Raw genomic sequence first — 17,946 nt, forward strand, 5'->3', positions numbered from 1 at the left:
CTATTGAGGAATTTGGAGCCCGACCCCACAGTATGTAGATCATAGCCGACTTTTTCTTCTATCAGACGCCGTGTCTCTGATTTGATATCAAGCTCCTTGATCCACTTTGAGTTAACTTTTGTGCATGGCGAGAGAAAGGGATTCAGTTTCATTTTGATGCAAATGGATTTCCAGTTTTCCCAGCACCATTTGTTGAAGATGCTATCCTTCCTCCATTGCATGCTTTTAGCCCCTTTATCAAATATAAGATAGTTGTAGTTTTGTGGATTGGTTACTGTGTCTTCTATTCTGTACCATTGGTCCACTCGCCTGTTTTGGTACCAGTACCATGCTGTTTTTGTTACTATTGCTCTGTAGTATAGTTTGAAGTCTGGTATCGCTATACCGCCTGATTCACACTTCCTGCTTAGCATTGTTTTTGCTATTCTGGGTCTTTTATTATTCCATATGAATTTCCTGATTGTTTTATCTATTTCTACAAGAAATGCTGTTGGGATTTTGATTGGGATAGCATTGAACTTATAGAGAACTTTTGGTAATATCGCCATTTTGATGATGTTAGTTCTGCCTGTCCATGAACAGGGTATATTTTTCCATCTTCTGAGGTCTTCTTCTATATCTCTCTTTAGGGTTCTGTAGTTTTCATTGTATAGGTCTTTCACCTCTTTTGTTAGGTTGATTCCCAAGTATTTTATTTTTTGGGGGGATATTGTGAATGGAGTAGTTGTCCTCATTTCCGTTTCAGAGGATTTGTCGCTGATATACAGGAATGCATTTGATTTATGCGTGTTGATTTTATATCCTGCCACTTTGCTGAATTCATTTATTAACTCTAATAGTTTCTTTGTAGACCCTTTTGGGTCTGTTAGGTATAGAATCATATCGTCTGCAAATAGTGATAATTTGAGTTCTTCTTTTCCTATTTTTATGCCTTTAATTTCTTTCGTCTGTCTAATTGCTCTGGCCAGTGTTTCGAGGACTATGTTGAACAGAAGTGGTGAGAGAGGGCATCCCTGTCTTGTACCAGATCTTAGAGGGAATGCCTTCAATTTTTCTCCATTCAGAATGATGCTGGCCTGTGGCTTATCATAGATTGCTTTTACAATGTTGAGGTATGATCCTGTTATCCCTAATTTTTCTAGAGTTTTGAACATAAAGGGATGCTGTACTTTGTTGAATGCTTTTTCTGCATCTATCGAGATGATCATATGGTTCTTATTTTAAGTCTATTGATGTGGTGAATAACATTTATTGATTTCCGTATATTGAACCAGCCTTGCATCCCAGGGATGAATCCTACTTGATCATGGTGTATAATTTTTTTGATATGATTTTGAATCCGATTCGCCAGAATTTTATTGAGGATTTTTGCATCTAGGTTCATTAGAGATATTGGTCTGTAGTTTTCTTTCTTTGAAGTGTCTCTGTCTGGTTTAGGTATCAGGGTGATGTTGGCCTTGTAGAATGTCTTTGGAAGTTCTCCCTCTTTTTCTATTTCCTGAAATAGCTTGAAAAGTATTGGTGTTAGTTCCTCTTTAAAGGTTTTGTAAAACTCTGCTGTATACCCTTCCGGTCCTGGGCTTTTCTTAGTTGGTAGTCTTTTGATGATTTCTTCTATTTCCTCTATTGTTATTGGTCTGTTTAGGCTGTCTATATCTTCCTGACTCAATCTGGGCAGATCATATGACTTAAGAAATTTATCGATGTCTTTACTATCTTCTATTTTATTGGAGTATAAGGATTCAAAGTAATTTCTGATTATCTTCTGTATTTCTGAAGTGTCTGTTGTGATATTGCCTTTTTCATCCCGTATGCTAGTAATTTGGGTTCTCTCTCTTCTCTTCGTTAGCATGGCTAAGGGTCTGTCGATTTTATTCATTTTTTCAAAGAACCAACTTTTGGTTTTGTCAATTTTTTCAATTGTTTCTTTTGTTTCGATTTCATTAATTTCAGCTCTGATTTTAATTATTTCTTGCCTTCTACTTCTTTTGCTGTTGTTTTGCTCTTCTTTTTCTAGGATTTTGAGATGATATATGAGATCGTTTATTTGTTGGCTTTTTCTTTTTTTAAGGAATGCGCTCCAAGCAATGAATTTTCCTCTTAAAACTGCTTTCAATGTGTCCCATAGATTCCGATATGTTGTGTCTGTGATTTCATTTAACTCTAAGAAGTTTTTAATTTCCTCCTTAATGTCTTCTATAACCCATTGATCATTCAGTAACCTATTGTTCATTCTCCAAGTGATGCATGATTTTTCCTTCCTTCTTTTATTGTTGATTTTCAGTTTCATTCCATTATGATCAGATAGGATGCATGGTATTATTTCTACTCCTTTATATTGTCTAAGAGTTGCCCTGTGACATAATATATGATCTATTTTTGTGAAGGATCCATGTGCTGCTGAGAAAAAAGTGTAACTACTTGATGTTGGGTGGTATATTCTATATATGTCAATTAAGTCTAGGTTGTTAATTGTGTTGTTGAGTTCTATAGTTTCCTTATTTAACTTTTGTTTGGAAGATCTGTCCAGTGTTGAGAGAGGTGTGTTGAAGTCTCCCATGATTATTGTATGGTGGTCTATTAGACTCTTGTACTTGAGAAGAGTTTGCTTGATGAACGTAGCTGCACCATTGTTTGGGGCATATATATTTATGATTGTTATGTCTTGTTGGTGTATGGTTCCCTTGAGCAGTATGCAGTGTCCCTCTTTGTCCTTTTTGATTAACTTTGGCTTGAAATCTATTTTGTTTGATATGAGTATGGACACTCCTGCTTGTTTCCACAGTCCATATGAGTGGAATGATTTTTCCTAGCCTTTCACCTTCAGTCTATGTATATCTTTTCCTATCAAATGCGTCTCCTGTAGGCAACATATTGTTGGATCTTGTTTTGTGATCCATTCGACTAGCCTGTGTCTCTTAATTGGTGAGTTTAAGCCATTAACATTTAGGGTTATTATTGAGATTTGGTTTGTTCCTCCAGTCATATTTGTTTATTTATGTTACTAAACCTGATTAGTTTTCCTCTTTGATTACTTTCCCCCCTTTACTGTCCTACCTCCCACTGATGGTTTTCAATGTTATTTTCAGTTTCCTCTTCCTGTAATGTTTTGCCAAGGATTTTTTGAAAAGATGGTTTTCTAGGTGCAAATTCTTTTAACTTTTGTTTATCGTGAAAGGTTTTAATTTCATCTTCCATCCTGAAGCTTAATTTCGCTGGATACACGATTCTTGGTTGGAACCCATTTTCTTTCAGTGTTTGAAAAATGTTATTCCAGGATCTTCTAGGTTTCAGAGTCTGTGTTGAGAGATCAGCTGTTATCCTGATTGGTTTGCCCCTAAATGTAATCTGCTTTCTTTCTTTTGTAGCTTTTAAAATTCTCTCCTGATTCTGTATGTTGGGCATCTTCATTATAATGTGTCTAGGTGTGGATCTCTTATGATTTTGCACTTTCGGCGTCCTGTAGGCTTCTAGGATATGGGATTCTGTTTCATTCTTCAAGTCTGGGAAGTTTTCTCGTATTATTTCATTGAATAGATTGTTTATTCCTTTGGTTTGGAGCTCTGTGCCTTCCTGTATCCCAATGACTCTTAAGTTTGGTCTTTTAATGTTATCCCATAATTCTTGAATGTTCTGTTCATGGTTTCTTAGCAGTCTTGCTGAGCTGTCTATGTTCTTTTCAAGTTGAGATACTTTGTGTTCATTGTCTGATGTTCTATCTTCTAAGTGATCTATTCTGCTGGTAGCATTGTCAATTGAGGTTTTAAGTTGGTTTATTGCTTCCTGCATTTCTAGGATTTCTACTTGTTTGTTTTTTATTACTTCTAACTCCCTGTGAAATTGATCTTTTACTTCCTGGATTTGTTTCTGTAGTTCCTTGTCAATGTGATCTTTCATTGTCTGATTTTGCTGTCTCATGTCTTCCTTGAGACTCCAGATCATCTGAAGCATGTATATCCTGAACTCTTTATCTGACATTCCATCTGTTGCAGCTATTACCTCTTCTAGAGTTGAGTTGACCTGCATTGCTTGTGGTCCTTTCTTTCCTTGTCTTTTCATATTGCTTGCGTTTCTTTCTGCTTGGTGAAACTGTTGTGTTTTTGAAATTTTCCCCCTATTTATTTATATTGCTCTTGTATAGTTGGGAGATCTCTCTTGTAGGGCGGGTAGTGGCTGTGCTCCTCCTCTAATTAGGGTGATCTATCTACCACGCTGGTTGGTCGTAGGTCTGCCCACCCTGCGGGCGCGGATGGCTGCTCTACTCTGCCCCCCACTCCAGTTGTGGTGACGTACCTACCACGTCCTCAGATCGTTGGTCCAGATCCGGATGTGGGCGGCAGCTCTGCTCCACCCCTACTCCAATTGGTGTGATGTGTCTACCACGCTGGTCGGCCTCTAAGCCTGTTCCGCCGGTGGGTCTCAGATCTGCCTACCTTGCGGGCTTGGGTGGCAGTTCTGCTCAGCCCCCACTCCCAGTGGGGGTATCTAACTGCCTCTCCAACGGGTCGCTGGGCCTTTTCCGGACACTGGCGGCGGCTCTGTTCAACCCCCACTCCAAGCAGTGTGACGTGACTGCCTCGATGTACTTGTCCACCACACTGGCAGGCTGCCGAGCCTGTCCTGCCAGTGGGACGCAGGTCTGCCTACCTTGCAGGAACAGACGGCGGCTCTTCACGGCCTCCACTCCAAGTGGGGTGACTTGGCTACCCTGTCGTCGGGTCGCTGGTCCTGTTCCAGGCATGGGCGGCTACTCTCCTCGGCCCCAGCTGCAGTTGGGGTGTCGTGATACCACACCGGCGGGTCCCTTAGCCTGCTCTGGGCACAGGTGGCAGCTCCACTCTGCCCCCCAGGCCCCCGCAGCACCCAGCAGGAACCGGACCAAGAAGCAGTCCCTGTAGGATCCCCAACCCTGAGCCAGAGCAGCTTCGGGAGCCAGGAGCCGGCCTCTTCGATCCACGCCACGTTCTGCTAGGAGCAGGCTCCACAGAGCAACCGCCGCGGGTTCCCCAACCCCAGGCCAAAGCAGCCCCGGGAGCCCAAGCCTGGCCACACCAGACTCTCCCTGCTCGGTGCACGCTCCGCTGGGAGCAGAGTCAAAGACGCAGTTCCCGCGGGCTCCCCAGCCCTGGGCCAAAACTGTTCCGGGAGTCAGAGCCCCCCTGCCCCTCGGCGCAAGTTTCACTTGTAGCTGGCCTCAGCTCGCGGTCCCTGCAGTTTCCCCGGCCCTGGGTTCAAGCAGCTACGGGAGCCAGAACCCAGCTTCTCCGATCCCTGCCACACTCTGCTAGGAGCAGGCTCCACAGAGGTACCCCAGCCTCAGGCCCAAGCAGACCCGGGAGCCCAAGCCTGACCGCTCCAAACTCTCCCAGCTCAGTGTACGCTCTGCCAGGGGCAGGGTCAAAGACGCAGTCCCCCTGGGCTCCCTAGCCCCGGGCCAAAACTGTTCCGGGAGTCAGAGCCACGCCGCCCCTCAGCGCACAATCCACTTGTAACTGGCCTCAGCCCGGAGTCCCCGATGGATCCCTCGCCCTGGGCCAAAGCAACCCGGGGAGCTAGAATCTGGCCGCTCAAAGTCCGGCGCCCGCCTTGTCAGGGGCGAGTCCCGAAGAGTATTCTCCTCAGGTTCTCCAGTCCCGAGCCTGAGCGATCTGTCTGCGAGACGCAGGCAAATACCAGCCTGGAATCACCTGTTCTGTAGTTGAATGAGCTGAGATTAGTAGAAAACAGGGATGATTGCATCAGCTCTTCAAGATGGCGGCTGCTGTCCTCCTCCGTGTTCCGACCGGTGTCGGGAATCGAACTGGACTGGTTCTCTCCTCTTTCTCAAAGCCGGAACTCAGCACTCAGCGAGGCCAGTGCGCCGCTGGCAGGAGCCTCCAGAATCCGCTTCGCTGTAATCCCGCTCTGGTACCTCGCTGCTAACTAACTAGCGCGCGCCCCAGACTCCATCCGCGGGGCGGTCCGCCGACCAGGTACTGCTACCCTCCGTGCGGAGAAATCGCCCGCGACCGAGCCCCCCGCAGCCGAATCCCGCGCGCTGGAAATCTGTCCTCTAGATTCTGGAGCACCTCAATTTCACTGGAAATTCCCACCAAGGTAGCGTTCAGCCATTTCACCTCTGTCTTTCTCCCGCACAGTGACGCGGCGCACTGGGGTGCTGCACTCCCATTGCCGCCATCTTCCGGTCCTGTTCGTATATTCTTATAAACAACTTTATTGAGGGATAACATGCACACTAAAACAGTAAACCATTTTAAGTGTGAAAATTAATGATTTTTAAGTGTCTGTGGTTGTATATCATCGCCACAATCCAGTTTTAGAACTTTCCTCTTTCCCCTGAAAAGTTCCCTTCTGCTCATCCACGGTCAGCCTCACTCCCAGGTCTCCTCATTATTTATTTATTTTTTGGGGTGGTGGGGGTGGCAGTGGTCAAGTATCCTTGATTGAACTCAAGGGTACTTGACCACTGAACCACATTCTCAGCCTTATTTACTTATTTGTTTGTTTGTTTATTTATTTAATTTAATTTAGAGACAGGGGCTCACTGAGTTGCTTAGCACCTTGGCTGGCTTTGAACTCTCAATTCTCCTTTCAGCCTCTGAGTAGTTGCTGAGGTTACAGGTGTGCACCACTACGCCTGGATGCTCATTTCTTTTTGCAATTCTACACTAGTTTATTTTGTAGATGTAACATAATTTATTTAACCATTCTCCTGTTTTTGGATATTTAGTTTGTTTGTTGACTTTTGACTTTTACAACCAGTTCTGAAATGAGGTAACTTCATACATAGATTGTTTCATATTTATGCAAGAGTGTCTCTAGGATTAACTCCTGAAAGTATACTTACTGGTTAAAGGGAATATGCATTCTTTTATTTTGATGATCATTGACATATTTTCCTCATGTAGATTAAACAGGTAATTTTAAATATATACTGGTGAAAACACGTTTTCTTGGTAGATCCTTGAATATTTAGAAAAAGGAGACTACTGGAAGAATACCCTGAGTAAAGGACAGTAGCTAAGTTGATGAAGAACATAGGAAGGGAGAAGGTGAAGGGAGACAACATTTATTTTTATGTAATTTTATGTATTTGTGATTTTATAAAAACTAATTCATGTACTAACTTGTGAGAAAAAGAGACTTAACTTATATGAGACCAGGAATTCATGAGAATGGCTCTTGTTTTGTTAGGCTTATTTAATAATTTTAGTTAAAATAGTAGCTGCCAGTAGAATCGCTAGGTAGAAAATAAAGATGTCAACAGAAGTAGTTTATGAATTTTCTGGTAATTAGACATTAATTTGCATAATGTGATGGGTGTTCATCATTGTTGGGCAAGTACAATAATTAAGTAAACCCTTTCTCCTATACTATCTGAAAGAAGAGTTTCTGATACATTCAAGGTAGTAAACAGCCAGCTTCTTGCTCTATAGCCTCATCTGGAATTCCTTTTGTCTTTGTCTCTATAGCCTCTTTGGCTATTTGGTTAGCTCTCTAGTTCAGTTTTCTTTTCTTATGAAATTGGAGATAAGCAGTTAAGGGGATAAATGGTAATATTCTTCATCCCTTTGTTTAGTCACTAAATATGAAGATGGATGGCTTCCGCTAGTCATTCTGTCTGTATGCCAGTCTTACTGCAGACCATATGTTCTCATTCTAGATTGTGTGTGAGTGTATACACATGAGCACACACATACTTATATATACACATACACACATATACATATGTATATGTGTGTGTTTTTCATTGGTGGTATTGCAGATAGAACCCATGAGTGTTTTTTGTATGAGCTACATCTCCAGCCCTTTAAAAAATGTTTGAGACAAAGTCTAGCTCATTTGCTCAGTCTGTCTTCCTGCCTCAGCCTCCTGAATAGCCGGGATTACAGGAATGTACCACTATTCCCAGCTAAATTACAGTATTTAATTCTTAACTGGTCTTTCTGATCCTGCCTCATCTTCTTATAGTCTGTTTTCTGCAAGCTGTGTGATCTAAGACATAAATTGTGTCACTCCTTTTCATGAAATAAAGCTTACTCTATCAAAATGTTTCTCAGTAGGGTCATTAGTAATTGTAGCCTATATTGCCACCTTTCCCTTGTACTGCATTTCCCCCAAATCTTTGTTGTTTCTCATTTCATGTCATTGCACATCTTTATTTCTTTATTTCCTAAACTGCGAATCATTGTTCATGTAATTTCTGACATCCTAAGAAAGATGTAAGCCCATTTTAGGATGTCAGAGATGTCAGGATGTCTACCCTTGAACAGAACAACTTCATAGTAGTTACCTAACTGCTCACCTATTTAATTGATACCTCCGCTAGACCGTTTAGAAACAAAGACTAGAAGCTGGGGTTGTGGCTCAGCGGTAGCATGTACGTGGCTAGCATGTACGAGCCCTGGGTTCGATCCTTAGCACCACATAAAAATAAATAGAGGTATTGTATCCAACTGCAATTAAAAAATAAATATTAAAAAAAGACTAGGTTTTAGAGTATATGCTGTTTCTGTCATATGTGGAAGTTTCTGAATGGTTAATTTTACCATGCCACCAAACTTTGCCCTTTTCTATATTACTCTTCCTTTTCTGAGTTCTTTCCCTACCCAGTAATAGTGGGAGTAGGAGAAATGGAGGGGAATATATAATCAGGGATTTGATAAGTTATTGTATAATGGTGTATTAAGACTTGTAATGCAAAATAAATAAAAAAAATAGAAAAAAAAAAGAAATGGAGAGGAGAGGTTTAAAAAAAGGTGGGGGGGGGAACTAACAAAACGGAGTGGAGTTTTCTGCTGGGATTCATAGTATTCTATGCCTAATTTTTCCTTTCCCTGCCACACATATACTAGGTAAAAGGAATTAAGGCATGCAGGCCTTCAGCATGGGGTTTTGTGTTCTTCTGGCCAGGAGTTAGGCTTTATTTTGTACTTGCTGTAGCTATTTGTGTTAGAGGCTGACATTTCCTCTCATGGCATTGTTTTTATTTCCTCTTTTGTCTTTGAGTTTTCCTAGAAACTCCTTGAATAAGTTCCAGTTGGTTCAGTTCTTTGATTTGTGACCCCTTGTTATTATATAGATGTTCTGTTGATGTGGTAGAAAGATGTTGGACAGTGGGAAATGATCTTGGTTTTATGAGCATGTCTCTTTTTTTTTTTGTTTTTTTTGTGTTTTTTTTGGTGAGCCTATATCCCTTGGCTGTGACCTTCATAGGTGGTTCTCTGCCTGTTTTCTCTCTCAGGTAAGGCAGGAAGGCTAGAGGGGGCTTTCCCCCAGGTCATTTAAGCTCTGTGTCAAACAGAGGGCAGACCTTGTTAAGAATAGAATGCTCTGGGCATATTTCACAATGATTTCTTTCTCCCTTCCCCGCTTAGAGGCTGGAGGGGATTTTTCTGTAATCTCTGTGAAAACCTGGTAAGGCATCTATGAAATATGGATCCTCCTGAAGATGGAACTGTCCTGGATTCATTGTTGTTTGTGATACTGGGATTGAACCCAGGGACATGCACACATGCATGTACTTTGAGACACATCCTCAGCCCTTTCGGGGGCCCACAATACATTGTTTAGGCTGTCCAGCTTGTAATCCTCCTGCCTCAGCCTTCTAAGTAGCTGTCCTGGAGTTTTTAATTACCAAGCTTGTATATATTCAGCTTTTAAGAATTTATCATTTAGTTAGGTTTCCATATCCCTTCCTAGAGGAAGTGGAGGTTTCTTCTTCTGGACTAGTGCTCTGGTAAGTTGTGATTCTCTGTTTCTGCCTGCCTGTCTCTCCACTTTGGAGGACAGTACTTTGTCCTGTGACCTCAGTTCTCTGACAGATCCAGTAGGAGGTGTTGAATATCAAATTGTTCAACTTTGTTTTAGTGGAGGAAGATCATGACTTCTAATCTTCTTTATATGGTAGACTAGAAACTGGAATTCTATTTGCATTTACTTTAAACAATTCAGAGAAGATGGGGGGATGGAAAGAGAAACATATATTGTAAAGTTGTAGACTAAAACATTGGTAGGATGTATGTGCTCTGAGCTGGGACACAAAGAAGGCTAGGAGAATGCAGAGGGGACATTGTAGTGGGCATACAGGTATACACTGTGTATTTCATTTTTCTTCTCTTTTTTGGGGAGGGGGGGATATGGGGGATTGATCCCAGGAACACTTTGCCATTGAGTTATATCTCATCCTTTTTTATTTTTATTTTTTTATTTTGAGACAGGGTCTTGCTAAATTGCTGAGACTGGCCTCCAACTTGGCATTTCTCCTGCCTTAGCCTCTGAGTCTCTGGGGTCAAAGCTGTGTGCCACTGTACCAGGTGTAGTTTTTCATTCTGTTGTAAATAGTATTGTTTTCCAATTTTAATTTTTAATTGTTGGTAGAATAGGAATTTATCTATATTGATTTCGTATCTGGTGATCTTGCTAAACCTACTTAGTAGTTTCATTAGCTCTTTTGTAGATTGTTTTGGATTTTTTTTTTATAATGGATTATGTTACTAGCCAATAAAGAGAGTTTTTTTTTTTTTTTTCATTCCAATCCAAATGCCATTTCTTTCTTGGTTGTATTGGATAGAATCTCCAAATCGGTGCTGATTATAAGTGGTGAGGTGGATATCTCTATCTTATTCTTAACCTTAAGGGAAGCATTCAGTCTTTCATCATTAAGTATTATGTTAGTCGAATATTTGGCATGAATGCTTTTTATCAGGTTGAGACATTTCCTTCTGTTCCTGAGAGATTTCAACAGGAATGACTTAGATTGCATCAAGTACATTTTCTCTGTTGAAAAGATTCTGATTTTCTGTTTAAAGAAAAAAGCAGGTTGATACGGTTAGTAACATGGATTAACTTCTTTTTTTTTATTTCAAGATACTTTATTTTCAAAACAGGTCACAACTTTAAGCTTTTGGCCAATTCTGCCACTGTACAAGCTACAAATGCTTGCTGGGCAGCTGAGGGGGCACTCTTTAGTAGCTTGTTTGAAAAGTGAATAAAAATCCATATAAAACAAATATTCAAATAGTTTCCATAGGAACACAGATAAGTGTGACCCCATCTTCTAGTCGTCCGTATTGCTGCATCTGTGCCAACCCTACTCTTACAAAGACATTTCAAAACTAGCAGTAATTAAGTTAAATGGTCCCCCCAGATCCCTTAACTTAAGCTAAATCTGTAGTGAACAGCTACAGAGCGGCATCTACACGTTGATACTACTGGAGGTGCACGCTGCCGGGTGACGTTTCATGCTTCTTTCCTGAGCACAAGACACGGGCAGAGTGCCAACGTCCTGCTCCTCCACTTCGGGTGGGAAGCCATGGTTCTGGATTTGCTGCATGCACTGCCATGTTGGTCCTGACATCCCATAATAGATAGTTTGCCTCTGGAATCCATTGAAAGTAGAAGCAGCAGCAACAGTGTATGCACCCATGTTTCCAAAAAGCATCCAGTCACCCACATGCATTTCGGGAAGGTCACAGCACTCGACAATCCGATCAAGGCCATCACAGGTCGGTCCCCATATGCTGGATAAATAATACTTGTCATCTGGTTTAGGTCTCTTCTGCAGCAGGGGCTTTACATGTGCATGATCATAAAGGATGTAATTAAATGATCCGTATACTCCATCATTCACATAATACATAAAGGTCTGTTCACTTGCCTCATCTTCATCATCAGAGCCTGTCTGTTCCTTTAATACGAGTTTTTTGGCAATGATATTAACTGCAAGCGTGAAAGCTGAAGCAACATAATATCTTCCTGGTTCAGCTATGATTCTCACTCCAGAGTCTGATGGAAAGTATTTGTCCAGTGCTGGATTGATCACACTGGTGATTTCCTCAAACTTAAGCTTCACATCCTCAGAACATGGATTAACATCTGGATTTTAAAACAATCCTCTATATCTAGAGGATGGGGGCATAGCTCAGTGATAGAGGGCATACTTAATTTCTGTCAGACCCTGAGTTTAATCCCAGCACACATAAAAACAAACCAAAACAAAACCCTCCATTGCTAGGGTAAACATTACTTGATCATGATGCATTTATTACCTTAAAAAAAAAAACCGATTGATTGATTGATTGATTGATTGATGTACCCAGTGTCTCATATATGCTAGGTAGGTGCTCTATCACTGAACTACAAGCCCAGTCCAGTGTATTACCTTTTAAAAACATTGTTGTATTCTTTTTGCATTTGAGAGATGGTCTGTACTTTTCTCATAAGCTTATTATATGTCAGAATAATGCTTGCTTTGTACAATGAGATTTGAAAGCATTTGTGCTGAGTTGATAACTATTTCTTCTTAAGTGTTTCTCATAATTCTCCAGCAGTGGGACATTTACTTAGTGGGAGGTGTTTTAAACTGCAGAGTCAATTTTCAAAACAGATTTAATGCTATAGGTTATCTGTTTCTTGTTGAGGGTGCATTTGTACTTTGTGTCTATCAAGGGAGATGTCCATTTTATCCAAGTTGTCTAACTTATTGGTATAGGTTTGTTCATAATATTCCCTTATTGTGCTTTTAATATTTGTAGAATCTGTAGTGTTGTTACCAGCCTCATTCCTAATAGTGGTAACTTGCATCTTCACTCTTCATGTTCCTTGTAGCCAGGACTGCCAATTTTATTGATATCAACAAAGCCAGATTTTGTTCTTCTTGATTTTCTCTGTTATTTTACTGATTTCTGTTTCATTGATTTTGATCTTTTTTAAGTTATTGCTTTTCTTAATTCTGACTTAAAATTTTCTCTTTTAAAGGTAGAAAGTGAGGTCATTGGTTTGAGACAGCTCTTTTTTTTTCCTTTAAAAACAGTTTTTCCAGTTTATTGGTGCATTTTGTTTTAGCAATACATTCTAGTACGTAACGTTTTTGGTTTTCATTTTACACATAATACTTTCTAATTTTCCTTTTGATCTCTTCTTTGATTCGTGAGTTATTTTGAAATGTTTTATTTACTTTTTCAAATATTTTTAGACTTTTCAGAGTTTTTTTTGTATTGACTTCTAAATTAATTCCATTGTTGTCATACTCTGTATAACTTAAATGCTTTCAGATTTATTGAGATTTAATTTATGACTCAGGATATGTTGTCTTGGTAAATGTTCTGTGTGCAGTGGAAAAGAATGTGTATTCTGTTCTTGTTGGGTGGAGTGTTAGATGTAAATCAGATCAAGTGGATTGATAACGTTGTTTACTTATGCTTGCCTTTGTTGAACAACTTCAACTCCTCCTCCTCCTCCTCCTCCTCCTCCTCCTCCTCCTCCTCCTCCTTCTTCTTCTCTCTCTCTCTCTCTCTCTCTCTCTCTCTCTCTCTCTCTCTCTCTTTTTGGTACTGGGGACTGAACTCAGGGGCACTTGATCACTGAGCCACATTCCCAGCCTGGTTTGTATTCTATTTAGAGGTAGGATCTCACTGAGTCACTTAGCACCTCACCATTGCTAAGTCTGGCTTTGAACTTGTGATCCTCCTGCTTTCGCCTCCCAAGCTGCTGGGATTACAGGTGTGTGCCACCTTGCCCGGCCGAACTTCTTGATCTTGGTTTATATTTTTTGTCTAATTTGGAAACAGTTTGACCATTATTTCTTTAAAAAAATTTATTTTTCTGTTTTTCTACTTTCTCTTTCCTCCTCCCTTTCTCTCCTCCCTCATCCTTCCTCTCCCCTCTCCTTCCATATCCTTTTCTTCTCTCATAGTCTTGGGGATTAAACCTTGGGCCTCACACTAGGCAAAAGCTCTACCACCCCCAGCTCACAGGCCTGCATTTTGCTTTTTTTTTTTTTTTTTGTATGCCTGTTAATCTTTGGTGATCCTAGATGTAGTGAATTTTGCTATGTTGCGTACTGAATTTTTCTGTAGTGGGAGGTGTTTTAAACTGTAAGTCTTCCTGAGCTTTTTCTTAGCATATAGTTAAGTTCCTTGAGAAAAGCGTGATTTTCTGAGTCTTGCTTTAGAATCTTATTAGGTGAGGTTGGAGCAGTGTTCTTCAGAACAGTGGTAATTATTAATCTGCTACTGGGACCAGACCTTCTGGAGTATACTAACTAATGCCTAGAAATTGTGTATTTTTCTGGGTAGGCCGTTAGGCTCAAACTCTTAATCCTTAGTTAATATCAAGCATTTTTCACTCTAATTTTTTCCATTGTCTTGGATAATTCCTCATATGCAAGTGCTAGTAAGTTCTCACCAGAGTACTGAGAGGACCCTCTGTACATCTCTTAAGTTTCTCTGTCCAACAGCTCTCCTCTTTGGTATCTGATCCATAATCTGTAGGTCCATGTGCTGGTAATTCTTAGGGCTATACAGTAAGGTACTTCTACAGCCTGCCTTACATATTTTTTGTTGCTGTCATTCAAGAAAAGAAATTTCTTTTTTTTTTTTTTTTTGGGTCCTGGGGATAGAACCCAGGGCCTTGGTACATGCTAGGCAAGCACTCTACCACCTGAGCTATATCCCTAGCCCCAGGAAACTTGTTTTTTGAAATCATCTTTTCTTCTTTATCTGATGTCCAGTGATTGACATTGCTTAAAGTATTTTGTCTGTTTTTTGGGGGTATTGAAATGTCAATTGTTACTCCATTTAGGCTGAAAGAAGAGACTAATATATTTTTTTTTAAGATGCTATCTTACACATTAAGAAAAAAAAATGAAGTCAGGATTCCAGAACAGAGTGGACCATCAGAATTCATCCTTAATTCCTGCTGAAAAAATAATCACTAATTGTTGACTTTTTTCAAGGCATTGATAATATTCAGGTTTGCGAATTAGAAATCAGACTGTCATTAGGAATGTTGTTCCTTAATTTATTTAGGTCTCTCTTTACTTGCATTCTTTTTTTTTTCCTTAAGAAGGCTTGAATTTTCTTGTTATAATATTCGAATAGTCCTATTGCTTGAGGATGCAGTAAAACCTAGGCTCTCTGGAATCTTTTGGAAAAGTGAGTAACTAGATACCAGCTGTGATTTTGCTTATTTTAGCATTGGGCTTAAATTTTTTGAATGGAAGTCTTATAAAATGTCTTATTTTAAGTTGTTTAAAAGATTATTTTGAACTCATTTGAACCTGTTCTTGATAATGACTGTGTTGATAAGTCTTAGTGCCTCTTCATATATTTATTTATTTTTTAGTTGTAGTTGGACATGATACTTTTTTTAAAAAAAGTGTTGATGGACCTTTATTTTATTGGCTTATTTATATGCGGTACTGAGAATTGAGCCCAGTGCCTCACACATGTGAAGCAAGAGCTCTAAACTACTGAGCCACAACCCCAGCCCCACAATACCTTTATTTTATTTATTTATTTTTATGTGGTGCTGAGGATCAAACCCAGGGTCTTGCATGTGTTAGGCGAGCCCTCTACTGCTGAATCACAACCACAGCACAGTATAAGATGATATATTTATTCTGTTCTCTGTTTAACTAAATAAAATATTTTACTCTGTGGAAGAAATGTGTTTACTTCCTTTTGATAGCCACCAGATAACAAGTCCAAGTATGCAGAAAATTCTGAAGTTTTTGCAAAGTTAAAAACAAAGTTGAGGTGACACAAAGTTAAGGTGACAATGTATAAATGTAGAATTAAATCATTTAATTTTTAATTACCATAATGGCCATAGTTATTATGGGCTGTTTTTTGTTTGTTTGTTTGTTTGTTTTGTTTTGTTTCTTGGTGATGCTGGTTATTGAACCCAGAGCCTTGTACATACTAAGTAAGGGTTCTGTGGTTCTAAAGATAACACTTGTTACATTACAGCAACAGCTGAAAGACAGGGAAGTAACTGTAATTAATGTTCTCTGATCAGTTGATTACAAGCATCTTAAAATAGGTTTACATTATATCTGGAGAGTAGGCAGTTTAGGCCTTAAAGAATTATTGGAAATTCATTTAAAATGTACAATGGATTTAATTTCCTTTGTATAGATAGTGTCAGCAAGAAATCATTGATGTTACCATCTTCAAATAATAAAATTTAATATTAATTTTGTTATTTAATAATAAAATAAACTTTTTATTTAAACAAATTTGCATTATTTTTAACTCATTGTAGGAAGAATGAAAAATCCAGAAAATTAGCAGAAGAAAATCATTTATAAATTAGCATTTTTGTGTGGCATCTCACACATTTTACCTATGCATACTTTTTATTTTTACCTATGCATTTTTCTAAATGTATGTTGTGATACTTTTTATTTTTTCCATTGTGGTGATACCCATGGCCTTGGAATATGCTAAAGCATACACACTACCACTGACTTGTGGACCCAGACCAATAATTTTCTTTTTTTAAAAATATTTTGAGGGCTGGGGATGTGGCTCAAGTGGTAGCGCGCTCGCCTGGCATGCGTGCGGCCCGGGTTCGATCCTCAGCACCACATACCAACAAAGATGTTGTGTCTGCCGAGAATTAAAAAATAAATATTAAAAATTCTCTCTTTCACTCTCTCTCCTCTCTCACTCTCTCTTTAAAAAAAATAAAAATTTTTTGATTTTTTTAGTTATAATAGGTGGACACTATCTTTAACTTAATTTTTTTTTTTTTATGTGGTGCTGAGGATCGGTGCCTCTCGCATGGTAGGCGAGCGCTCTGCCTCTGAGCCACAACCCTAGCCCTCAGTAATTTTTCTTTTTAAATTTTTTTGGAGGAGCTGGAGTTGTGGCTCAGTGGTAGAGCGCTCACCTAGCATGCATGAGGCACTGGGTTCGATCCTCAGCACCACATAAATGTAAAATAAAGACATTTGTCCACCAAAAACTTAAAAATAAATAATTAAAAAAATTTTTTTGGGGGGGTGGAATCAGGGCACTGGGGAATTAACCCAGGTGTGCTTTACTACTGAGCTGTATCCCCAATACTTCTTATTTTGAGACAGGATCTGGCTAAGATTTTTTAGGATTGCTGAGGCTGGCTTTGAATTTGTAATACTTCTGCCTCAGCCTACGGAGTTGCTGGGATTATAGGTGTGGGCCACCATACTTGGCGGCTCTTCCTCCTCCTCCTCCGTTTATTTTTTTATGTGGTGCTGAGGATTGAACCCAGTGCCTCATTGTGTGGGGCTACTACTCTCCCTCTGAACTACAACCGCAGCCCTTGGCTTCTTCTTAACAGTTTAAAATTGCTTCCTTTAATGGGTAGGATAAATTGATTTTTTTTTTTTAAAGAATGATACGTTGCTACTGCCTGACAGTCAGCATAAAATGACATTCAGTGGAAATCTGGGTTTAAGCTCTTTTCCTCTTTTTTTGGAGGCGGAGGGGCAGACCAGGGATTGAATCCAAGGGTACTTAACCACTAAGCTACATTTCCAACCCCATTTTAAAAAATAATTTTTATTTTGAGATAGGGTCTTGCTGTGTTGCTTAGGGCTTTGCCAAGTTGCTGAGGCTGGCTTTGAACGCAAGATCCTCCTGCCTCAACTGCCTGAGCTGCCAGGATTATAGGTTTGGGCCACTGTGCCTGGCTCTTTTCCTGTCTCCAATAGTAGTGTTCTTTAAAATAATTTAAAGCTCTGCTTCTTCTTTTTTTTTTTTTTTTTGTACCAGTGTGAAATAGTGCTTTCTTACCTAATTTTTTAAATAAAAGTGAAATGTGTAAAGCTTGCTGTTATAAAATGAAATACTATCTAACATAGTAAATATTTTCATGTCTGGTTAAATCTGAGTAGTTTGCCTCAAAATATTCTTGTTTTCCTTTTCTCCCACATTAGTAACTTATATGAAAAATCATGGTGCAATAGTTTTTAAACTTTATTAAATTGATTTGGATCAGGCTTTATTGCATTAGACACATAGTCTTCTGAAAAATTCTGTCTTTAATTACAGTGAATTCAGATAGTTCTTCAGAGACCCACAGAAAGTTTTATGGTTTCCAGGTTAAAATTTTTATAGTAGTTTTCATTAATTGTCTATACCACCTACTTGCACTTCCAAACTTTGATTCACCCATGTA

The 17,946-nt window shown here is 39.6% G+C and overlaps 2 protein-coding genes across 5 annotated transcripts in view; one reads left to right on the top strand and one right to left on the bottom strand.

The window, feature by feature from the left end:
- ARID4B (AT-rich interaction domain 4B) overlaps positions 1–17,946 on the top strand; it is a 143,920-nt gene that overhangs the window by 32,067 nt on the left and 93,907 nt on the right. The window lies entirely within an intron of this gene.
- On the bottom strand, positions 10,881–17,943 carry LOC308652279 (ornithine decarboxylase-like; the record flags this gene model as incomplete). The annotated part of the gene is made up of 2 exons (XM_081300043.1): positions 10,881–11,877; positions 17,916–17,943. The coding sequence occupies 2 exons, from the start codon at positions 17,941–17,943 to the stop codon at positions 11,198–11,200; spliced, it is 708 nt and encodes a 235-aa protein (XP_081156169.1). The 3' UTR covers positions 10,881–11,197.

The sequence above is a fragment of the Spermophilus citellus genome (genome assembly GCF_964194105.1).
Source record: "Spermophilus citellus genome assembly, chromosome: 6".
Lineage (NCBI taxonomy): Eukaryota > Metazoa > Chordata > Mammalia > Rodentia > Sciuridae > Spermophilus > Spermophilus citellus.